The sequence below is a fragment of the Neofelis nebulosa genome, chromosome 6, assembly GCF_028018385.1.
Source record: "Neofelis nebulosa isolate mNeoNeb1 chromosome 6, mNeoNeb1.pri, whole genome shotgun sequence".
NCBI lineage: Eukaryota > Metazoa > Chordata > Mammalia > Carnivora > Felidae > Neofelis > Neofelis nebulosa.
This window is the reverse complement of record NC_080787.1, coordinates 104,709,742-104,735,836: the sequence shown is the minus strand read 5'-3', so window position 1 is coordinate 104,735,836 and position 26,095 is coordinate 104,709,742. Positions and strand designations below refer to the sequence as shown.

General features: G+C 40.5%; 1 protein-coding gene across 2 annotated transcripts in view; it reads left to right on the top strand.

Annotated features, from left to right (window-relative positions):
* The window catches only part of LAMA4 (laminin subunit alpha 4), a 145,041-nt gene that overhangs the window by 69,804 nt on the left and 49,142 nt on the right, over positions 1-26,095 (top strand). For both annotated transcript variants that reach the window (XM_058735002.1, XM_058735001.1), the window contains exons 9-15: positions 4,273-4,384; positions 7,479-7,646; positions 9,821-10,014; positions 14,438-14,554; positions 19,975-20,123; positions 24,296-24,437; positions 25,191-25,287. In XM_058735002.1, coding sequence (XP_058590985.1) covers positions 4,273-4,384; positions 7,479-7,646; positions 9,821-10,014; positions 14,438-14,554; positions 19,975-20,123; positions 24,296-24,437; positions 25,191-25,287 — 979 coding nt within the window. The remainder of the gene's footprint in view (positions 1-4,272; positions 4,385-7,478; positions 7,647-9,820; positions 10,015-14,437; positions 14,555-19,974; positions 20,124-24,295; positions 24,438-25,190; positions 25,288-26,095) is intronic.

Genomic DNA, 26,095 nt, shown 5'->3' with positions numbered 1-26,095 from the left:
CCATCCCCTCCATATCCTCCCTACTCCTTTGGCCACAACAAAAGCTCCCTCGCTTATCAAGTCATCGAAGAGATCTTTAGGGCTGGAAGGAAAGTAGGCCACCTCTATTCATCAAAAGCACCTGGGCTCGTCTCTGATCCTGACAAAACGGTAGGGCAAAAAATAAAAATACGTTTCAATTCCAAAAGCATTACTTAACACCTGGTGTATAAGCTATTGTGCTAGTGCTATGGATACTGAAATGAACATGATAATATAACATAAACCCTGCTCTCCAGGAGCTCACAGCCAGCAGGGAAAACAGGTATGTAAAACAAAGTAATCATAACATAGCGTTCAATAAGAGAGGCATGGTACAGGCTAAAGAGATAACTCTAAGGAAGAAATAATTAACTTGTTCACTGGGCATACACTAGGGAACACTTCTTAGAGAAGATGAGCATTGACCTATGTGTTTAAAAAGTACTGGGAGTTTATCAAGTACTTCCTAAGCAGGAGAAAAGTACCAGGAAAGCAGGGAGATGTGAAACAACATAGTGTGTTCTACAACTAGAAACACTTTGGCCTTGGCCTACTGAAAGGCTAGCTGTAAGGCAAGGCACAGGAGACACTGCTGATGAAGTTCTCAGAGGCCAGGTCATGAAGAACCTTGCCCACCATGCTCAAGAACATGTAGGCTTCATCCTGTGGGCTTTGGCGAACATTGAAGTATTTACGTAGGACAATGAACTGATCAGATTTGAGATTTCAGAAACATTCTTCTGCAGTAGGGATGATGGATTGGCGAGTGAAGACGCTGAAGATATGGGCACCAGTAATCTGGAAAATTGCCACAGAGGTCTAGACTAGAGTGGTTGGCGGGGCACCTGAGTGGCTCAGTCGGTTAAGCGTCGGACTCTTGATTTCAGCTCAGGTCATGATCTCATAGTCATGAGATCAAGCCCCACGTCAGGCTCTGCACTGGACTGGGCATGAAGCCTGCTTAAAATTCTCTCTCTCTCCCTCTTCCTCTGTCTTTCCACCCCCACCCCTCTTTCTCTTTCTTTGTCTCTCAAAAAAAGAGTGGTTGATTGCTACCTTGCCTTTATTTGAACAGAATTTGCAGTGGACAGGTATCAACCAAGACTGTGGTAGTATGGAACAGGAGGAGAGGCCAGAATGGCAAGCGGAATAAGAATGATTTGGTGACCAATTGGACATGAGGGAAGTTCTGGCTTGGAGAAATGACTATTCTAAAATTACAGAAGGGGGGCACCTGGCTGACTTAGTACGTAAAGCATGCATGCAACTCTTGATCTCTACCCCCAAGATTACATAAAAATATGTAGAGATCTTTATGTAAAAATCAATCAATCAATCAATCAAAAAATTAAATTACAGAATGGATTACTCAGGACATTTCTCTGTGGATGCCCAGAGGGCAGTTAGAGAAAGATTTGAGTTTGTAGCTCGGAGGAACTCAAGTCTGGAAAAGTTTTTAGAAGCCGTTAATGTTCAGGAGGTAGGGAAACCCACAGAAGTAGATATCACTGTACAGGTTCTGAAATGGAGCATCGTTTCAGAACCATTTTATTCCCACTACTGTTTTGTCCAGCACTGTCCTTATTTATGCTTGTCTCCCAGAGTGATTCCTAGAAGTTCCGCTTTCACTTTCAAAAGTGTCACAGTTTAAACAATGAAGTCTATTCTCACCCTAGATGTTATCATCTTCACTTAGTCTGGTTGATTTTTAAAATATCAATCATCTAGGTACACTACCCTTCATATGCACCGTATTATCAAAAAGATCTTGTCACTTAAAGAAATTTTTTTAATGTTTATTTATTTTTGGGAGAGAGAGAGCCCAAGCAGGGGAGGGGTAAAGAGAGGGAGACAGAGGATCTGAAGCGGGCTCTGTGCTGATGGCACACAGCCCAAGGCAGGGTTTGAACTCACGAACTGTGAGATGATGACCTGAGCCAAAGTCAGACGCTTCACCAACTGAGCCATCCAGGTGCCCCTTTGCCACTTTTTATACCAAATATGTACAGGGAGAATTTGCTGTTGGGGTAAGTAAATGATTAATCTATTTGTAATGTAAACCATCAACTAGTTTATAGTTGTGAGTTAATTTTTTAATTTTGGCTTTTCTTAAAGCAAGGTACGCTGGTTTTACCATGTGCCCATACCGTTATTTTTATTTTTCATCCGTAAACAAAGTTACAGAAAAACATAAATCTTTCCAATAAGGCATGACTTCTATTATAGCCAGTAAGCTTGCTGTGTAAAGTCACAGACATTGCTTAACCACTTATTTTCTTATATAGTGTTACTAAGCGCCCTCTAGTGTTTGTCAGAAAGAAATTTTCTTAGCAGTATTCACACCTTCCCCCCCACCCCCCCCCCCACCCCCCGCCCCAGCTGCCTTTCATTGTTTCACTTCAAAGTTTCCATATCAAGAAATAAGTTAAATGAACACAGTAATTACAATAGGCCTTTTTCTTTGAAGGATGAAACCAAAGTAAAAGATATAAGTGTTGTGTTTTGCAAATATAATTTGAACTGGATCAAAAATCAGCTAGATTTTTAAAAAATTTCTAGATGTTTTCAAGGTTTGTGTCCATACTTTTTAAAAGCAGGAAGCGTGACATCAAGAATAAGATTGATTTTATTTTCTGCATCATATAATTTTTTAATGTTTATTTATGTTTGAGAGAGACAGAGAGACAGAGTGAGAGGGCAGAAAGAGAGGGAGACACAGAACTGAAACAGGCTCCATGCTCTGAACTGTTAGCACAGGGCCCCAAGCAGGGCTTGAACCCATGATCTGTGAGATCATGGCCTGAGCTGAAGTTGGGCGCTCAACGAGCTAAGCCCCCCAGGCGTCCCTGCATCATATGATTTTTAAATGACCACAGATGTTGTGTTTCTGGAAAGCATTAGAATGAGGCAAGAAGAAGACAGGCATTGGAGGAAGGAATGCAATGACTCAGAATGCAGTGTCCATTCAGAAAGCCCACTGTTTCGGGAAGGGTCTGATGGTTGCACTACTGCTCTATAGGGGGCTTTATGTGGAAGGGATTCTGGACTTGCTTGAAAAAAAACCTCCAGGGCACGTGTTTGCTATGACACCACTTCTGCATTTCTCTTCCTTGACTAAGGGCCACTTATGTGGGTTGGTTATGCCTAGAAAGCCAAAGCATTTCAAGTCAAATCATGGCACAACCCTCTGGCTAGAACACTGGGTGAGAGGAAAAACGTTTGAAACAGGCCCTTCCCTGTCCCGGGGAACCTGTGCAGTGGGACAGACCATGCAGTCCACTCAGACACGACGGCACTTTGTAATAGAACTGAGCCGAAAGAGCACCAGATGAGGCCAATAGACATCTGCCAAGTGTGATCAGAGAACTCCTTCCCCCCTTAAATATAACCCGTGAGTCAGTCTTCCTAATGCCAAAGAGATATACACAGTACACATCCCCAATGCTGTGCATACAGGCCAGTGTCCTGCCCTTAAACCATTTCTTAGATCAGCTTCTGTCCTGACACACACAGAAACATGCACATACACTTACACACCCACATGCGCTTTCAGAAGCCACATTTGAGTTCGAATTTCATTTGGACCACTACTACATGGGAGCTCTGAAACAGAAGCTCCCTGGTGGAGAGAATGGAGTCTGCTTCTCGAGGAAGAATCTAATTCACTCTGAGCCAGATCTGCCTGAGTGGTTATTTGTACCCAAGTGGCATCAGTGTTGATGGGTATTTGGAATGCAGCACTGAAAACAGCATTGAGCCCAGTCAGCATAATCCTTTAAATCTCTGTGGTAAATCAGTGTCAGCTCTGGTGGGACCACCCAGGAGCCCCTAGACGCACGAAGCATTTCAAGGTCTGCCTACTTTCTCAACGATTTCCCCTTTGAAACTTTAAGCTCTTCCATCAGCACAATGTCAAATTGATCAGCAGACACGGGTAATTTCCTAGTCTGGAATCCTGAGATACAGTAAAAATTCAAAGAGTAAATTACATATGAAAGGTGATTGGTTTGGACCCAACTGTGACTGATGGTGTAGGAATACGGCTAATTTTATAGCATTCTGCAGTTCTAAAGCTGGTCATCACATCACATTCATGCATGATTTCTGGGACCATTTTATATGTTATAGAAGCTCCACATGCCAAGGAAATTTATGTTTATGGAATGCATTATGCCCACCCACTGCTATGTGCACATACACAACATTCCCTTCTCATAAATTTAAGCTGGTGTTTATATGGATTATTTGTAGGAAAGTCAAGCCTCAAGAAGGGGCGAACTGGCTCAGAAGGAAAGCATGGATACCATCAACCACGCCACACAGCTTGTGGAGCAAGCTCATGATATGAGGGATAAAATTAAAGGTAAATATATTCTCTTCTGGTGCAGCTTAATGTCGAGGAATCATTCGTGTTGTTAAACTACAACAAAAACAATGGCTACTGATAGTGCTTACTATGTGCCAGTAACTTGTTAGAGAGCTCTATATAAGGAAATATGTATGGATTTATAGTGTATGCATATGGTATTCATACTATAGTATATAGTATATTTATAGTGTGTGTTTGTGTGTGTGTATATATATATATATATATATATATATATACACACACACACCCACATATATAGTCATCCAGTTTGTTCGCTAGGATTTCTGAGTACTATCCCTACTTACTATCTGTTAGCTGTCAAGAATAAATGTATAGAATCATTCCCTTTCCAGGAATTTCACCAAAGTGGAATGCCAGAATACCTTTCCAGCACAAGAAACGGAATGCTATGGAGTCTTGAGTAGGAGTCATGTTTTTCTCAACTATCTGCAGCAAAAAACATCACCTTTAGAGTGGCAGGAAATTGCACTCATCCAAACTGTCCTAAACTGTCTCGATGATCCCATTTCCCAAGGACCAGGGAGGCAACATGCTCTGATCCCCAGAAGAGAAGTCTGGAGGGGACGTGTGACATCTCTTCGGTCTAAAACGCAGTGGCAGATTTTACCTTCCCTCTTAGAGGATTACTTATTTGTGCTAACTTCTGATAAGTGAAGGCAGTATTTTGAAAACCATCTTAATAGCCCATTGAAAGCCAGCCTCCAATTTATCAACAGAAAACAGGCGCTCTCACTTGTTCTAAAATAAAGAGACTTTCCTTGGGTTACAGTCTGCTAAGATACAGTATTTCTGTGCCTCCATATCTTTTATCCTATGTATTAAGAGCTAGATGACAACACCAAGCGCAGTGGCAGAAAAGGAACCCACAGTGAGAGGGTCGTATCTTTACCCTGAGGTATAGGGAACATACTCCAGGCAAAAGGATGAATGGAGCCAAGATTAGACATTTGCTGTATTTCCTACAATACATAATAAAAATGAATGGCCTGCATTTCAAACAGCCCTCACTCCCATCCTCACTGACTCATGCTTTTGCACCTACCAATAAAATATTTTTTTGCTATAACATTTTAGAGCTACTATTGATTTTTTTCAAAAAGTTGGATTGAGCCTGGATTAGCTGACCTCATCTAATTAAGAAATAAATGCCCCTCTAGGCAGCAAGTAAAGCCAGCATTCTAGTAAGCCATTCAGAGAAAATAATTCACATTTGCTGTTATAAAATTTTTATTCTAACGTGTTTCATTTGGAAGGAATCTAAGCCCTCTATTTGACCCTGTGAGCATAAGAAAAGATGAAAAAAATACAAAGTGCAAATGGGAAACAATAACTGCCATCAGTTTACCTTTTAAAAATAATGTATGAAGGGGCACCTGGGTGACTCAGTCGGTTGAGCGTCCAGCTTTGGCTCAGGTCACGATCTCGCGGTCTGTGAGTTTGAGCCCCGCATGGGGCTCTGTGCTGACAGCTCAGAGCCTGGAGCCTGCTTCAGATTCTGTGTCTCCCTCTCTCTCTGCCCTTCCCTGTTCATGCTCTCTCTCTCTCTCTCTCTCTCTCAAAAATAAATAAACATTAAAATTTTTTAAAAATAATGTATGAATAGTCTCCAAAGACCAAGGCAAAAAATGTCATTGTCCGTATTTCCTTTTTCTAATCTATTCCAGACATGGCTAAAATAAAACAGGCCAGAATTGTAAATGTAATATTTGGATCAAAATGCCAAACGAGTCAGCACTGGAAGTGTTAGATCTGAGGGAGGGGAAAAAAAAAATCTATGTTTAGTTTATTTCCAGAGTTAATATTATAGATTTCACTTGAAAAGTAAATGTTTAATCCCTTCATAAGTTTCGTTTCTAGCATATCTTGGTTTTCCCTGTAACTTTCTCAGTAATATTTATAGTGTTAAAAAACCCCTTACCCCATTTATCTCCTTTCCTTTGGAATTCAGGAATGCGACACAGTATCAATAGCGTGTCATTCCTTATTCCCAACCGTCTGTAAAAACATTACTGGTGACCTTCAAGCTATTATCCATAGAAAATAGAAGCCCGTATCTGGTATGATTTATGTGACACCAGTGTTTGTTTACGCGTCTTGTCTGGCCAGCCGCATACATCACAGTAAACCACAGACACACAATTTCACTTATGCCAGGAAGATAAAATGCTTCCTCCCAGACCTGTCATGCAGACAAGGTGGCAATTACATAACTTTCATCTGATCATATGTAGTAGGAAGAGAAAATCAGAGAACAACTCAGCACTGCTGGGATTTAGACAACTTATCTAATCTCCCTGAGCGTCAGCAGTCTCTTCGGTTCTAAAATTCTCCATCCGACATCTTACTTATGTATGGAAGTGGAGTGAAAATGACACGGAATCAAAATGGCCCAATCTCGAAAAACAGTCATACTACAGAAGGCAAATAGCTATTGCAAAAATAGATAGATAGATAGATGATAGATTAACTATTAATATATATTAATAAACAAAAACTCACATCACACTAAAACAAACCTCTACTTTATATCTGGTCTGTAGAATAATCTGAAAGACCCATTTGAACAACTATCAATATGCTTTTATTTTGATTTAGAGCTTTGGTCAGATCTTTGGCCGAAATATAATTAATACCTCTAACACATCCTACATATGACAAGAGATACCTCAGATAATTTTCTCCAAGTTATATATTTTATTCAAAAGGTTGATCAAAGACCCCAGGTTTGTGTGCCTTACATAGTAACGTTCAGGAATTACCATGGAAACCAGACACAGCTGCAGTCAGGAAAGGCTTTGTATTAATCCCATTCCCATTCTGAAGACACCAAATGGGGGGAGGCAGAATCGTTTCCTCAAGTTTTACTTCTCCTTGGAATATATAGCGAATTCCAATGCTGCCACCAGTGTTTGCAGCATGAACATCAGAACAGTCTTTGAATGATACCCTCTTTCCATTTCGGGATCAGCCCTGCCCTTTGCCCTCCCTCCATGTTTTCAGTGTCATCCCTGTAAAATGCCCAGACACCCCACCCTGCTTTCTTTTCTCACTGTGTCCTTCCTTTCAGAGATCAACAACAAGATGCTCTATTATGGGGAGGAACAGGAACTTAGCTCTGAGGAAATCTCTGAGAAGATGGTGTTGGCCCAGAAGATGCTTGAGGAGATCAGACGCCGTCAACCATTCCTCATGCAGCGGGAGCTAGTGGACGAGGAGGCAGATGAAGCCCAGGAACGTAGGTGTATTCAACTCCTGGCACACAGCACATGTTTGCTTCCTTTGTGGGTCCAAGAGAGGACATTGAGCCGCAAGGGAACATTTAGAACTTGTACATGGCCTCAGGGAATCATTCAGGACAACTTAACTAAATGACCAAGAGTTTTAGACTCAAGCCCAACCTCGAGGTTTTGAAAAACAGTTGAGACCTCACACAGAATATAGACCTTTAACTCCTGAGAAGAAGAAATAGGGACTTAACAGTTGGTGGAAACACATAAAACAGGGGAAGAAAAGCTAAGGGGAGCCCGTTTTCAGAACAACAATAAAAGGAATCTTATTGAGAAGGCAGTAAAGCTACAAGCCCAGCAACACTCACATTCTGAAGTCTGGTGAATGACTTTTAGGCTTTCAGCCTCCGAGTTTTCACATTTCCTTTAATGATGAAGGTAGGCAACTTACAACAGTAGTATTAGCGAACCTATGACTTGGTTACTCTATCAGTTATCAATGACTAACAACTCATCCCAAACATATTCTTTTAAAACAATAACCATTTATTTGTTCATGACTTCATAGGCTTCCAGTATGAGCTTAATTCAACCTGGACAGCTCATCTCTGCTCCATGTAGCATGAGCTGGGCTCACTCATATGTCCTGGCCCTTAGGGGCGGATGGCTGGGCCTCCCCCCCTTATAGTGTCTTACCCTCAAGGAGACCAGCCCAGCCTCACTCATTTAGCAGGAGCCTTCCAGGAAGGCAAGAGTAGAACTCAAAGATGTCATATCTATCCTACTGGCCCAGACCAGCCCAGACTAAGGGTGTGAGGAAATAGACTCCACTCTCGATGGGAAGAGTTGCAAAGAATTTGTGTCCATTTTAATCTACACAATCAACAAGAGAAGCCGTGGATTTGGGTATCAGATACTAGCTGTTGTTCTTATCTCACAACATTAAGTTTAGCAGTAATTCAAAATAGAAGAGGCATATGTGTTCTTATAGTACCAATTTGTTTTTTAATATATTGGTCTTCTTTTTAAGTCTATGTATTTTACTTTATTCATTTTTAAATACATTATAAGAGGGGGTCTGAAGCTTTCACTAGATTGCAAAGAGTCCCATGGCACAAAAAAGGGTTAAGAACACCTGCACTGGGTTATTTTCCTATGATCAATACTAGCAACTTCTGCTGCAAATTATTACGAATATTTGAGAAAAGGAACATTCTTCACGTAAAGGCATATTACCATAGCAAATGTATTAAGTCTTAAACAGTAAGAACTCAAGACGAACCTCGAGCCCCATTTCTGAGTCAGGATGAAGGCAGCACTCAGGAAGGCTGGAGATCTAATGTCATAGACGGATGCTTCCACATTTCTTGCCTGTTTGGGAATTTTAACGAGTCTGCCCTCGGGAAATGAAACCAACCACATCCCCCACTTAGCCACCTTCCAACCTCGTGGATGCGTTTTTAACCACTCTCTTTACTCAGCTATGAACTTGCATCTTGTGCTCACACAGATGAAAGAAAATACAAGACCTCCAAGAGACAGACTGATACTCCCTGGAGGGAAAATAGCATTAAGGCACATAGTCAATGCATGCTACCTTGATCAGAGAATTAAGACATATACAGAATTTAAGACTATATCCTTGTCATTCAGCCTTCATACCACAAAGTCAACGGTAACTCTTCATTACCAAAGTAATGGTTTAGGTTTGACCTAAAGAAGCTAACTAAAAGCACTTGCCTGGAGAGAATACAGAAAATGAGCGGCTGTGAACATCACTTGTCGGTAACAGACAAGATAATTTGGGTTATTTTTAATAGTAAAACTATAGTACATTCAAACCCTTTTATATGGTAAAATTACTAATAACCTGGGTAATAATAAACACAGTATAATAACAACACAGTTTCCACATAAATCATCATCTCGATGGGAAAACGAACCAAACTCTTTTTATTTATTTTTTTTTTTTGGCTGACTGCCATCCAGGGGCTCTCAATCCTACAAAATAGGATTTCTTTCTTCCAGTATAGGACATGGGGCTAGTTTTGCGAACAAGAGCTTCAGTCTCTATTGCTAAGGAAGGCATGGCCTGACAAGTTTGCGTCTTTGCTGAATGCTGGATGGAATGAGAGGAGACAGGAGAAGCCCAGACTGAGTTTCTGTGTCCATGTCTTGCCAGTGCTGAACCAAGCTGAGAACTGGCAGCGGCTGTACAATGATACTCGCTCCCTGTTTCCTGTCGTGCTGGAGCAGCTGGATGACCACAATGCTAAGTTGTCAGACCTCCAGGAATCACTTGACCAGGCTCTTGACCGCGTCAGGGACGCCGAAGACATGAACAGAGCCACAGCAGCCAGGCAGCGGGACCTCGAGGTACGGTGGACATTCCACCCGTAAATGCATTTCAGACACATAAGACACAAAGTTACAACAAGGAGGGACAGTTGGCTCGTGATTTTTGTAAAATTTTGGTACATTCAGATATTCATAGTTTTAAAAGATTTGTCCATGTTTTGCTGCTTTAACTTGCTAATGTAAGCATGTGCACCTAAAATCAAGTTGAAATCATTCTAATTGTTTCGCTTTCGCACCAGTAAGAATGCAGTTGTTCTTGGTGCCTGTGTCAATGTGTATGGCTACGTTGTTCTTGCAAGTGAGTAACCAATGTGCTAGTCCTATGCTTGCCTGTTTTTCCTTTTTTAAACTGAGAGCACTAGAACATCGAAGCAACTCAGAAACATGTGCCTAGGAGGGTATGTATAATTTCTGGAAAGGCGAGATAAGCAAATTGCACAGCCTGGCTGGTCGGTATGCACACAGATACGGAATCTAATTCAAGCCAAAGGTCATGCAGATACAAAGAGGTGAGAGAAATTCCCAGACGTAGCCACAGCTTGCAAAGGCCAGGATCCCTATGGGGGGCAGGATTTGTGCATGCCCACCTTAGGGGGCTTAGATCTGGTGGTGGTCATGGCTGTTGCAAGCAATGCAGGCACTCACAGCCACCACGATTGAGAGGGGCCATCCTCTGATAGGGAGATGTGTGTATCTTTGGACATACTTATACAGATGAGAGTAAAATAACAATGTCAAAAAATAGGAAGCAACTGTGAGCAAATTCATTAATTCAGTTGTGTTTATTTTTATTGTCTTCGAAACCAACTTAACTGAGGCTCTCCGCCCTGATTTTCAGTCATCACCATCTCTCAGTAAGTCACTGAACATTTTCCTAAATAAAAGTGAATTTCCCTTGGAGCATCTCTGGCTGGCTCAGTCAGAAGAGCATGTGACTCTTGATCTTGGGGTCATGAGTTCGAGCCCCACATTGGGTGTAGAGATTACTTAATAAATAAAAACTGAAAAAAACAAGTTAATTACACTTGTCACCACCATTTTCTAACAGGAGAAATCCCTGAGTCAATATCTTTTAGAACAATAATGGTCAAGATAGCAACCAAAATAGCCTCTCCCTTCCATTCTTTCTCCCTTCCCACTCACCCTCCCCACCCATACTGATCAGCCACCTCCATTACAGTTCTGGGGATCACCACTTGCTCTTGTTAAAACCCTTCATTTTCTCCTCTTGACCCATAGCAGTGCCTTTGATGCTTCAGCTTGTAAACCACTGAGTGATCATAAAATGAGTTTAGAGGGTTGTAACCAGCTCTTTTTTAAAAGTTGAAGTATAGTTGAATAACAACTATAACAAATAACAAATAACAACAAGCATTTTTTAAAAAGACAAAAAAAAAAAGGAGAATGGATGGAATGGAATGGAATGGAATGGAATGGAATGGAATGGAATAGAATGGAATGGAAAGAACAGAATAGAAAATATCAAAGCACCTCATGTATAGGAAAGTCTGGTTTCATCACATTTCTGCTTTAGTGTTGCAACAAAAAATTCATTTTTTACTGTGGGTTACGGTTAAGAACATTTGAGACACTGTCCTATAGGACAGTCTATGGTCCTTCACATGCCATGAGGAACCATCTCTGATCAACCCTTGCCAGCCTCCTTGGCCTTGCCTTTTGTTGTGTCCCTGCCTGACGTGTTCAGTGCAGGCAATATCACACTCCCAGTAATCCCATCTGCCTGGAATGGATTTCTTTTCCCTTTCTCTTTTGCCTGGATAGCCCCAGGCACATCCTCCAGGAGGCCTACTCCCTATCCCCAAGTTAACAGGTGCTTTCTTCAGCAATCCCATAACAAACCTTGTGACATTCCCGTTTCTGTACTGTGATCAACCGTTAACGGATCTGTCTTCCCTACTAAACTTAAGTATTGCAATTTCACATTTCACTGTCAGACCTACAGCACATCTTAGAAAAGAATCACACCAAATTTCTGATGTTTTTACAAAACCAAAAATAACCACACAGTTTAATTATTTTGATATGTACAAACAGTAGCCGCACAACTAGGAATAATAAAAATCTTCATCAGATGAATGTAAGATTCTATATTTTAAAAAGCACAATTAACTTAACCAAAGCTCTGCACCCCCCCACAACTCTTTCTATCATTTTTTAAGAATCAGGATTTTTTTTATTCTTTGCATATGTGAAATGGATATTGAACATGCCTAATAGTGCTAATTGTGTATCATTTTCATAATTATTAGTTTTCAAAACTCTCTTTTGTTCAAATTGACCTTCTTTCTGTGGGAGCATCTTTGTTTCAAAGCTAAGTTTATTCATTTCTGCCTAAGGCTGTATATGATGAGTACAGTATATGATAAGTGATAAACCCCTTAACTTAAAACATCATTTTCCAACTACTGCAAATGAACCTGTCACTCAGTGCTGTTACCACAAGGCTTTAAAGTTTGGCTCTGACTTCGGGATGTTACCTGCGCTCCCTTAAGGGGACCAGATACAAGATCTTCCGACAGGGGTCATGTCTCAGAAGGAAAACCTCTCTGAACGAGCTGAATAATACCAACCTTTTCCACCTCCTTTCCTTACCTACCTTAATACCCTTATTTTCTTTTTCTTTTTTTTTTTGCTTTAATTTTTTTAATTTAATTATCAAATTGGCTTCCATACAACACCCAGTGCTCATCCCAACAAGTGCCCTCCTCAATGCCCATCACACATTTCCCCTCTCCCCCCAAGCCCCTCCCCATCCACCTTCAGTTTGTTCTCTGTGTTTAAAAGTCTCTTGTGGCTTGCCTCCCTCCCTCTCTGTTTGTATTTTCCCCCTCCCTTCCCCCGTGGTCTTCTGTTAAGTCTCTCAAGATCCACATATGAGTGAAAACATATGTTATCTGTCCTTCTCTGACTGACTTATTTCACTCAGCATATTTCATTTCCAGTTCCATCCACGTTGCTGCAAATGGCATGATTTCATTGCCAAGTAGATAATACTCTTATGTTAAGATACTGCTTTTGTATAGAGCTGTGTGACTCCCGCTGCTTGTGGAGACAAGAATAATTAACCCCAGATAGTCACACTGTATTAAGCTTGGTGGATTTTGAGGGGAAATTGATTTTGGAAGGTTCTTGCATTAAGATGTTCAAATGGGGTTCTTTTCTGTCCTTGGATCTTCCCCTGTTGCAACGTGTTTGGAGAAGATGCTTCCATCTTCCTTCCCTAAATTAGAAAAGACTGCAGGGAACACGAAAGACACTGAGATGAATTTAGGAAGTGTGTCCTTCTATATCTGGGCTTCTGTAATTATTCCCATGATATCTTAGATCATACCATAAGTCATATATTTCAACCTCCATTCAAATTACCACTTCTAAAGTAACTTTGACTCATTTTTTACTCAGATTGTAAAATGAGTCTTTTACTTTTCCCTCTTAAAGTATCATTCTGTGTTGCTTTCAAACTCCAAACTCATTTGAGGCTATCTAATATTTCTTCAAAATCACAACATGCCTGTTTCTAGAATCCAACAGCGAAGGTAGAAATTAAAGTATTCATCAAAAAATAGACTGGGGCGCCTGGGTGGCGCAGTCGGTTAAGCGTCCGACTTCAGCCAGGTCACGATCTCGCGGTCCGTGAGTTCGAGCCCCGCATCAGGCTCTGGGCTGATGGCTCGGAGCCTGGAGCCTGTTTCCGATTCTGTGTCTCCCTCTCTCTCTCTGCCCCTCCCCCGTTCATGCTCTGTCTCTCTCTGTCCCAAAAATAAATAAAACAAAACAAAACAAAACAAAAAAAAGTTGAAAAAAAAAATAGATTAACACTTGGGCCATTTTCCCTCCTCAAAAAGTCTGAGCATCTAACATTACGAGCTCAGAGTGCCAGGAAGCTAGATCACAATTTCATGCTTTCATAGTAGGGCCATTTAAAAAAATCTTTTTAAGGACTTTAAGATTGTTTTGTATATGCTTTATTACTATCCAAATGAGCTATCCGTACCTGGCCCAAAGTCAGCACATGAAATGCCTTTCTGAATTAATTCATTTTTCCACTTAGTGCGAATATAGAGCTTCTGTGCACTCCCGCATCCAGTGTCCCGCTTTTTACATTTATGGAGAAAAAGTCAAAGGCTCTCTCTGAAGTGGTCACTCCCCTTGAGATGATGGTGTTTTGAGCAATAATCATACCTAAGTGCTTCAAAGCTCCCAAAGTGCTTACATTTGTTACCTCCATATTATAAATGAAAAAAACGGAGCATGACATGGGTAGAATTCCCCAAAGTTACACAGCAATTAAGTCTTGGGGCCGTGAGAGGAACCTAGATTTGTCTGAGCACAAAGACAGGAGGTGACATTGACCATTCTGCCTGATGCTTTCTCTACAGTGACCTTCTCTTCTGCTGTATCTTATGCTTCCTTCCCACAGAAACAACACGAGAGAGTGAGGGAACAGATGGAAGGGGTGAATGCTTCTCTGAAGACGTCTTTGGATTCTCTGACAACACCCCGTCTGACCCTTTCAGAACTTGATGATATAATAAAGGTAGGGATGCATGTGGCCTGTAGGTTTGGATTTATAACAGATCGGAACAGCGGTTCATTGTCACAGAACAACAGTGGAATCCAATTCAAATCTGTCAAGTTAACTGGAGTCACAGAAGTAGGATCAGGAGACTGAAGTTTTCAGTTTCCCTCATTGCATGGCGGCACTACCCACATAGGACTGTTTAAATTTAAACGACTAAAAATGAAAGAAATTAAAATGGAATTCCTCCGTTGAATTAGCCCTATTTCAAGTGCTCAATAGTGCCACGCGTGGCTCCTAGCTACTGAAAGGAGATCATTTTAAAGTCATCTGATCACCATCTCATTCTTCTTCGACTGTTTCAGCGCCAAGCTCCCTGTCTTCCTGTCCATCCCTACTCCCATCACTATCCTTGGTGACACCAAATTCGAGATGGATGAGCCCACCAGCTCTCAGACCTCCGGCCCCCATAACTTCTCCTGCCCAACAAGCTTTTCCTCCAGCCCACCCTGCTTATCCCTCCTATAGCCTAATGCTACATCACAATACCTACCTCATTCACCTCAATTCATCTCATCACATAGACGTTTTATCATCTCACATCATCACAAGAAGGGTGAGTACAGTACAATAAGACATTTTTAGAGAGAGACCACATTCTCACAATTTTTATTAGAGTATATTGTGATAATTGTTCTATTTTATTATTACTCATTATTATTACACTCTTACTGAGCCTAACTGATAAACTAAACTTTATCATAGGCTTATACACATAGGAAAAGCATAGTATATACAGGGTTTGGTACCATTCACAGATTTACGTACCCACTGAGGATCTTGGAATATATTCTCTGTAGAGAAGGGGGGACTACTGTATAATCATTATTTGCAAACAGCCTTAACTTCTTTATCCACCTCTTCCCTTACTGTACACACATGAGAATTCTATCCCCATAGCCCAGTAAACCCAAGTATCCCCAGCATCATGGCCATACCAGAGAAGCCAACATAGTGAAAAATTCACCTTCCCGTCTATCAGTCTGGCTGGTGAATTTGCTTCATGCTTCACTGAAAAACAGGAACAAAGAGAAGAGAATTTCCCTCATCTTTCTCCCCTGTTCTACCAGCCCACCTGCATTTCTATGCACACATCTACCTTCCTTCTTACTATAATTAGTGAAGTATCCCTTCTCCTGTTGAAGTCTCATCTCCTCACCTGTGCTCTGAATCCCATCCTTCCCCACCTCAAGAACGGGGCCGCAGGTTTCCCCCTGAAAGTATGCCCTCTCTCTTCTCTTTGGTCCCATTCTTACTCTCTACTGAACCATTGCTGCCAACATGGAAACATGTGTAAGTATCTCCTATCCTTTAAAAGAAGAAAGCCCTTGCTTGCATGCCTCTAATCTCTGTCCCATTCATTACTCTACTCTGCTCAACTTCACAGCAAAACACCATGAGAGTCATTTATAGCTGGCACATCCACCTTCCAGCCATCTGCTGCCTTCCGTACACAACCCACTCCAAATGGGATTTCACGCCCCTCCACCGAGACTGTTCTTGTCCACGTCATCAGTGAACTCAACATAACCAAAACCACGGTTACTTCTCCCTCCTCAGCATTCTTAGCCTCCTTGCTGACGAACCTTTTCTCCTTATTTAAACACTCAGAGTTTTCATCCTGGCTCCTCCAGTACCCTCCCCCCTCACCTGGTCCTCCTCCCACCTCATTGGAGAGTTTTTTCCAGCCTCCTCTGCTAGATTCACCTCTGCACATCCTCTGTGTAGTACATATTTTAGGCTCTGCAGGCCACGTATAACCACACTCCCTTTTATTCAGTGCGTTTTTTTAAAATTTTTTGTTTTTATTTTTTACAACTCTTCAAAAATTTAGATAATGTCCTTAGCTAGGAGCTGTGTAGAAACAGGCCTCGAGCTGTACGTGGCCCTGAGCTGTTGGTCCATCCCTGCTCTTGATGATGAATGGCTCCATTCTCAGTCCTGGGCCCTCTTTGGTACTTACCCTTTCTCCCTAGCTGATTGCATTGAATCCCATGGCTTTAAAGAACAATTATATGCATGACCCCACAATTTATACCTCCAGCTTTCATACTTCCACTGAGTTCCAGACTCATATCCAAATGCTTACTTAAAGTTTTCCAGTAAGAACTCAGGGATTTTATCTACCACTTAGATGTGTAATAGTCATATCAAACTTAACACATTCTGAATAAAACCTGCTTCTTCCCCACCTCAGTAACCGGCACAACCCCATTTGCTCAAATCAAAACTCTAGACTCATTGTTGATTTCTCCTCTCTCCTCCTTCCCGTTTCGATAAGACCCATTGACCTTATCTTCAAAAGGAGTCCTGGTTTCTGACCACTCCCTTCGCTGCTTCTACTCTGCGGTCCAGGCTACCTCCTCTCCAGCATGAACTGCCAAAGGAGCCTCCTACCCATTCATTTACCTCCACTCTTGCCCCTCAAGACTCAGTCTCCATTCAGTAGCAGAACAATCCCTTAAAAATATTATTTCTCCCACACAAAAACCTCCAGTGAAACTTAGAGTAAGAAACAAGGTCATTTTACCATGGTTCCTAAGTGACCTGACTCTGACCCATCACTCTACCTCAATCCACGTATCTCTTCCCCACTCACTACCTTCCAGTCCACTCCTCTCTGTCACCCTCCAACTCTGCTCTATTTTTCAAACACACCACACTTTTCCTCACCTCAGGACCTTTGCATCTGCTGTCTCCAGATCTTCAAATGGCTAGCGTCCTTGTGACATTCAATGCAAATGGTGTTTTTACCTTCAATCACTCTCCAACCCATCCCACTCATACTATTTTATTCAAAATACTTTTTACTCTCTGAAATTAACTTGTTCAATTATTTGACCATTTATCTATAATCTATATATTCCCACTAGGTTGTAAATTCCCTGAAAGCAGAGACTATATTCATAGTTACGCATTCTATCTCCTAAAAGAGTGCCTGGCTTTTCAGCACAGTGGGCATATGCTGAATATTTATTTAATTAATTAATAAGTAAAGGTGGAATGTCCATGGTATTCTTTCTGCTTATACAACTAAATACAATTTTCTTCGAAGTTGTTCCCCAGATGATCTACCAAATAGCTAGAGACTTAATACTGTCTCCACAGAAATAAACCCTTTGTGCTAAGAACTATGCTACATTCTGAGAATACAAAAATAAATTAGACACAAATCTTGCCTTCCACAATTATGTAGTCTGGTGGGTGGAATAATCATGCAAAATTATTATAGTAGTGTGATACATGAACAGTAAAAATTTATAACAACACTGAACTCATCCTGGAGAAATTAAGGATAGCTTCATAAAGGAAGTGATATTTCAGCTGAAACTGGAAGGATTCATAGAACTTTTCCAGGTGGGTCAGACAAAAAAGAAAGCAAAGTTATCCTGGATAGAGAAAATATTATGTGCAAAGGTACAGCGGCCAGAAAAAAATCGGGGAGCATTAAAGCATCGGTTACTCAAGGTTTGACCATGGTACATAATGGGGTGGGGACGGGTGAGAAATGATGAGATTGGAAAGAGGAGGGAGGGATCAGTTGATGAAGCCACATGAGTAATCAAATTGCAGAGCAATTGGCTGATTTTGAGAGGGAAAATAACATGAGCAGATTTGCTTAATAGAAAGATGGCCATTCCTGTCGGATGGTGCAGAGTGGGTTAGAAGACTTGAAAGACTAGGCTGGCAGAGATAAGTTAGATTATTCATAGAGGAAAGGTCTGAGTCAAGCCTGAGCAACACCAGCTTTTGAAGTCTCCTTCCTGGACAGTGAAAAAGGAGACCCAGGAGAGAACAGTGTCACAGAAGCTAAGGAAAGAGAGAGTTTTGGGGGAACGACAATGACTAACACCGTCACAAACCAGAAATAAATCCAGTACATAAAGCAGGAAAGTGTCGAATGGATCTGGCAATAGGGTGTCTGACACTGGGGACCTTGGCAAGAACCATTTCTGTGGAATGCACTCGATCAACAAAGAAAAGAAGCTGGAGGGGAAGCTAGAGTCAAGGAATAGGTTTTGTTTGTTTGTTTTTAATGGGAGAGGTTAACCGGGCATGTTTATACATGACAGGAGCCACTAGTTAGGGAGCAAGAAGAAGAGAAAACAGGGCAGCATGCCTTATACAGAAAAGGAACACTTTTCCTCTTAAAATATGAGAAAGATGTACATAAAAATGTAGCTATAATAGGGTTTTCTTTGAGGGGAAGAGACTGAAGGATGGTGGCAAAGAGTTGTCTGTGATTCTTCTTTGTTGGTATTGGAGTCTCTGAGGAGAATAGTACCCTCTATCAGCTCCCAAGTTCTAAATGAGTTGAAAAATAAATAAAATTGTAAATACGAAACCCAAGAACATCACCTTCATTTCTGATGCAGCTAAGATGAGGACATGGCTTTAGGTCTCTTAGCCAAGTGGGGTGGCTAATACTCAATCCCAGAATTAGGCAGGACTGCCCGCTCAGACAGGCAACATTGCAGGAAGGTTCACGTGGGGGTTCTGCCCAGAACAACTTTCATTATGGACAAACACAGGAAAACTCAGGCTTGCTACCAAGAGGCAGAGCGTAGAGTTGAACAGAGACTACACAGTTATTCCCCCCAAAATTTACCAATCAAATAAACCAGTCCCTTTCTTAGGAGCAGAATTAGGAAAGGGGTGGAGAGGTCTGAGGTTTCAGTGACTGAGCTCCCTTCATAGAGAGGAAACATCAGGAGTACAGAAAAAAAAAAAAAAAAATTCCCTGCTACAGTTAGTTGATGTCTTCTAAATAAAAAAGAAAATAAAGTAATCTGCTTAGAATCAGTTGGAGATGGAAAAAGGAAAAGGTCATGGCTTAAGAATGGTGACAATGTCGAGAATCACTATTTGAGTGACTGGGAAAAATGAATGATGCTCATTAGATTTAGTAACGTAGATATCATTAGTTTAATTTCTGTTTTTTTGGAGCAGTGAAGTAAAAACCAGACTGGAGTGGGTTAAAGAGTGAGTTAAAAAGTGATAAAATAGAGACAGCTAACATAAGCACTTTTTTGACGATATTTTACTATACGGTGAATAGAAAAGTAAGGTAATAACATTGGGGAAATCTATGGGTAATGGAGGGTTTTTTTGGTTTATCTTCATTTTGTTTTGTTTTCAGGTGGGAGAAGGCAGAGCATGTCTGAAAGTGGGGGAAGCAATCCATAGAGAAAGAGTTAAAGATGCAAGAGAAAAAGATAAAAGTCTACTTGAAGTATTTTAGACTCATATAGACCCGGCCTGAAATTTACTAAACCTCATGATAAGGAGGAATAGAGATTATCTTTTGGTGCTCCAAGGGAAAAAGATTTTAAGTCCTTCTATGTTCAACAATTTACTTTTTAAAACATTTTCTTTAGAATGCATCAGGGATTTATGCGGAAATAGATGGAGCCAAAAATGAACTACAAGGAAAGCTCTCCAACCTAAGTAACCTTAGTCATGATTTAGTCCAAGAAGCCGTCGACCATGCCCAGAACCTTCAACAAGAGGCTGATGAATTGAGCAGGTAATATCCTGTTTTTAGAAATGCAAATAACTACATAGAGTGAATAACTCATTTTTATTCAATTCCACATGTCAGAATTACTGGGATACAGATTAGCAAATTGGGCTTGGGGTTGTGTTTGTTTGTTCATTTGAAGGTTTGTTAGTTGGTCGGTCTAAGAGCCAGCCAATCATTGTCTATTGCAATTGCTTTTGGGAGAGTTTTTTATTAAAAAAAAAAAAAAAATCTGTCAGATTAGAGGCCTGTGTTGTGAGGGGTGGTTCTGCTCCACAGTTATTAATAGGGGAACTAAGGCATTTTTATTAGGGACAACTGCTGCACAAAATATTATCAAGTCCCTTCACAAGGTCCCAATTAGATCCCTCTACAAGGTCTAATTCTGCCACCATCACATATTTATTTCACAGACAGCATTAGCTTTCACACCCAAGGGTCTTAAGTAAAGCTGGTTAGAAGTTGGCAATACAGCTGACTTCTGGTATATACTCTGGACATTCTACAGTGCCCAGCAGGAACTGTTTGATTTCAACACCTGATTAAGAGAAAATCAATTGCCAATTTTCCTCACAGCATCTAGAAGAGAGTCCCACACCCTTTGGGCACTCAATTAGTGTTAATTGAAATGTACTGAAAGTCTGGAATTGAATTCATGACCTTGAAATGATAGGTAAATAATGAGATAATTATAGAGAAAGACTACAAATCTGGCAATTAGAAATAAGGATCAGTAAAGGTCATGGATAAATTAAGAACCAATTTAACTCTTGTTCAAAACTTAAACTACCTTTTTATTCCTGATTGTCAAAATTTTCAAATATCCCTCCAAATCTTCTGAGAATTGAAGGAAAGAGAGGAGGGGGGGGGGGGGAGAAATAGATGTTATGCAAAATCTTCATGTACAAAATGGCATTGTATCCACCTTAGCATCATGCTTCCAGTAAATGTGATTTTGATCAAGCCAATAAAATGGAGCTTGGATAAAATATTATTTGGATAATGTGCTGTATTGGAATAACATTGTTTTTGAGATTCCCTCCTATGGCTGTCTTCATTTTTCTTTTTTCTTTTTTTTAATTTTTAACGTTTATTTATTTTTGAGAAAGAGAGAGAGAGCACAAGCAGAGAAGGGGCAGAGAGAGAGGGAGACACAGAATACAAAGCAGACTCCAGGCTCTGAGCTATCAGCACAGAGCCCAATGCAGGGCTTGAACTCACAAACTGTGAGATCATGTCCTGAGCCGAAGTCGGACACTTAACGACTGAGCCACCCAGTGCTCCTGTCTTCATTTTTCTTTTACCCTTTATTTCAATGACTATGTCCTATTAATAGGGTTCCAACACATACTTTCACTAAATGCCACCCTGAAACAGTGTTCTAGGATGATTCTAAGTAAGTTACCCATGCTTTACATGAAAACCTGATCAGAAATATCAATCACCCTGAAATCACTTTTGCATTTAAGATATTTCAGACTGAATATATTCATTGAAACATCCAAATTTCTAGATGTCCTCCCCTCAAAATGTGAATATTCTTCATCATCTATCTGGTGACCCAATAATTTGCTTCTTGTGCCTCAAACAGAAATAAACATAATTCATCAAGAAATTTCCATTTCAAAAGCACATTTTTATTTTGTGTATTGATGCAGTACCTGTTTTGTGCCTAGTAATGAAAACAGAGTATTAAAGACTTTGTTTCTTTTTTTTTTTAAGTTTATTTATTTATTTTGAAAGAGAGACAGAGAGAGCAAGCAGGGGAGGGGCAGAGAGAGAGAGAGGGAGAGAGAGAATCCCAAGCTGTGTTGACAGCACAGAGCCCAATGCAGGGCTTGAGCCCATGAATCATAAGATCATGACCTGAGCAGAAATCAAGAGTCAGACACTTGGGGCCCCTGCGTGGCTCAGTTGGTTAAGCGTCCACCTTCGGCTCAGGTCATGATCTCACAGTTTGTGAGTTCAAATCCCGCATCAGGCTCTGTGCTGACAGCTCAGAGCCTGGAGCCTGCTTCAGATTCTGTGTCTGTCCATCTCTCGGCCCCTCCCCTGCTCATGCTCTGTGTCTCTCTGTCTCTCAATAACAAATAAACGTTAAAAAATTTTAAAAAAAAAAAAGAGTCAGACACTTAACCGACTGAGCCACCCACGCACCTCTAAAGGCTTTGTTTCAAGCTCTTTCTTATATCTTAATATTCTAGCCAGCACAATTTAAAAATATTAATGAATACTTGTAACATTTTATTCTTTCTATCCCTTTTTTTTAAAACTTGCTGATTTTACTCTCTGTGCCATTTCTAAGAACAAGGGCTTATGGGTAGGAAAAAGTGCCAAGTATTTGGATTAGAACTACCTCCGCAGAGCAGAGTTGCATTATGACTTTCATGGGCCCTAGGTACTTTTGCCTCTGTGGGCTCCTTCCTCCATAAAAATATTTAAAATTATATGTCATGATAACATTGTTATAAAAACTAATGTAATCATTTTAGTATCCTCATTGTTCTTCTGATTTAAAAAAAATTAAAATGAACATATCTTTGTGGGGGTCTATGATGCCTAATGGATAAGTCAGCCCTCCTGGAGAGGAAAGAATGATGACGACCTTGGACAAAAGAGAGGAAAGTAGCCAAAGCAATACAGAAAAAGTCACTCTGAGCCCAAAACAGCGCACAGCTTAATAGGTCAGGACAGTTGGAAGTGGTGAGCCAGTGTGGGATCTGCAATGTCACATACTGGGTCACAGAGAATCTTCCGGAAGTTACTGATGAATAAAATGATACTAGCCATGAACTAAGCCATGAACTGAGAAAATGTGGCACTGGTGGATTTAAAACTGAATAAAATTGAGGGGCGCCTGGGTGGCTCAAATCAGTTAAGCATCCAACTCTTCATTTCAGTTCAAGCCAGGATCTCAGTTTCATGAGTTCAAGCCCCACATCAGGCTCTGCACTGTCAGCACAGAGCTTGCTTGGGATTCTCTCTCTCTCCTTCTCTCTCTGCCCCTCCTCCACTCATGCTGTCTCTCTGTCTCTCAAATAAACAAATAAAATCAAAAACTTAAAGTTCTTTTTAAAAATAAATAAAACGGAATAAAATAGAGACACAGGATTCAGGATGAGCTGCAGAAGTAAAGCAGTGCTTATATTATAGAGGAAAAGTGTCAATAAAGTGAATTATTCTATGAATATATTTAGAATTTGAAATTCCAGTTCAAGAAATAGTTCCGGTATAATAATAAACCCTGATGTTTGTTGGATGACAGGCATGGTAGCAAGCATTTCACATATTTTATCCCTGTTGTACCTCACATCAATCCTCTGCGACATGAAGCGTTATCAGCCACTATGTGAGAGCGCCCTCTGCATGATGGGTACCCAAGAAATATTAGATGAACCTTAAGGAGTCCAGAAAGGGGTAAAGGCAGAAAACATGGTGTCTGGGGCAAGGGAGGAAATGGGCATGAGTAGGGCTTTGCACTTCAGAGAAGCAGCTGGGCTGTAGGAGTGAGACAAGTCATAACAACCTGTATCCTGGTTCCTTCTATAAAAAGGGAATAACAATGTCTACTTCATGGGTGCGATAAGAATTAAAGACGTACTATATAGAACAAGTCCAGCCCAGTATCTGCATATAGATGCTCAGTATGTGTCATTCCCCTTCTTAAGGGAAAATATGATGTTTTATAAAGTGAACAAAAGGTTAGGTAAATAGAGTGCAACTAAGACCTAACACCATGCTGTGGCTATGCACCCTCTCTGAGAGCCTTGGTTTCTTCTATGGGTAGAAAGTAACAACTTTCTGATTTGGGTAAGTAGGTGAGGGAGGACTGTGGGTTCATTCCTCTGCCTGACTGCCACAACATAAACAAGCCGTTGCTTGAAGAGGTGCAGAGGGCTGATTTAAATCATCATTCTTTTTTCCTATGGCCACTGCCAGGCAAACAGCTTCCATGAAGCCAAAATGGGGTAAAGTCTTAGGGGCACCAAAGGCAGAGGAAAGCAAAGAAGATGTGCTCCTAGGAAAGGCAGCTCGGGAAAACCTTTCCAAGCCAAGTCACTTTAAATAACAGGAAGGAGGTCCCTGTGGTCCCGGAAGTATTCCAATCAAGCCATAACAATGGTCCCATTTCCCAAAAAAGTAAGAAAGAGAAAAAGGACGAGTTTCTTCTTTTACAGGAATTTGCACAGTTCAGATATGAACGGGCTGGTACAGAAGGCTTTGGACGCTTCAAATGTCTATGAAAATATTGCCAATTATGTTAGTGAAGCCAATGACACAGCAGAATTGGCTTTGAACATCACTGACCGAATTTATGATGTGAGTGTTCCCTTATTTTTTTAAGATTTTGTTTTGAAGTAATCTCTACACCGAACATGGGGCTAGAACTCACAACTCCAAGACAGAGTCACACGCTCCACCAACAGAGCCAGCCAGGTACACACACACACACACACACACACACACACACCCGGAGTATTCCCTTATTTTAAAGTTCATTTACATGCTGCCGTTTCCCAGCTTATGAGTTTTCTGTTTTCTAATGTCATCTCTTGAGCTTCCAGTGTAATACAAATGGCAGAAAGGGCAAGAAAACTAAGAAAACAGCATTTTATTTGTGTTATGAAGGTTTCAGTAGTTCAAGATGTGCCATACTCCTGTCAGCAAATGCCAGTGTCTTTTTGACAGCATTTTTTAAACCACAGTCCCTGAATAAACCATATTTAAGATAACCCCATGCTGATAGAGAAGTTGCTTTATGCATACATTCACATTTTTTCAACTCAAAAACTATTTATTGAGTGGCTTCTATTTGACAAGTACTTCAGAGGGGACTTGACCAGGCACTGTTCTAGATTCACTGAATTGTCCTTGAAAAATGTTTACCGTGAAAACGTCATGCACTTTATCTTTTCCTGTTCACATTTGACTTTGATTTTGAGCTATGGAAATGAAGTTGTACGAGTCTTGCTTGGTGTTTAGCAGAGAAACGGTGTCATTTAAATCTTCAATCCATGAGAAGTGGGTTTCTTCTGCTGTCATTCTTATTCTTTCCATACAATTCCTTTGTAGGCTGTGAGTGGGATTGATACTCAAATTATTTACCATAAGGATGAGAGCGAGAACCTCCTCAATCAAGCCAGAGAACTACAAGCAAAGACAGACCCTAGTAAATATGTTTTCTACCTTCCTTCTGATTTGTAGCTGCTTCTGTCCTTTCATACAGTGCTTCTGCATGTGGATAAAGATTTCAAAATCCTAGGATTAAAAAACAAATGATCTTTTTTTTACATTATTTTCCCCATTTTATTTTTTTAATTAATTTATTTATTGTTTAATTTACATCCAAGTTAGTTAGCATATAATGTAACAGTGATTTCAGGAGTAGGTTCCTTAATGCCCCTTACCCATTTAGCCCATTCCCCCTCCAGCAACCTTCTGTTCTCTATATTTAAGTTTCTAAAAACAAATCGTCTCTTTCAACTGAATAGCACATTAGTAGTTCCTGCTGAAATTCAAGGTATAAAAGAAGCAAAGATTGGATATTTTAAAATAAATTGTGGTTTAAAAAAAAAAAAACCTTCCATGTAGTGAAACATGTGGTAAATACTCTTGCTAATAAAGTAGGCTAATTAATAGAAATTTACCATAAATACCAATTTTCATGGAGATGATGCCATTAAATACACTTAACACTAAAACTATATTGGACATAAGTCAGTCTTCCTTGGACAATTCAGAAGACCCTTTAAATTTTTACATGAATTAATGAATAAGCATTGGGAGAGTTAGGAAGATAGGACACCACACGGCCATCTGGTTATTGGCTCTTGCCTATATTTGTGTTCTACAAGTTTACGATATTTGGGACAAGCCTAATGGCCATATGGGAAGAAGCATTTCCAAAGGCTAATGTTTGCGTGTGTGAAAGCAAGCCCATCCAAAATGGGAGAGGGAATAAAAAATAAAAGTGAAAT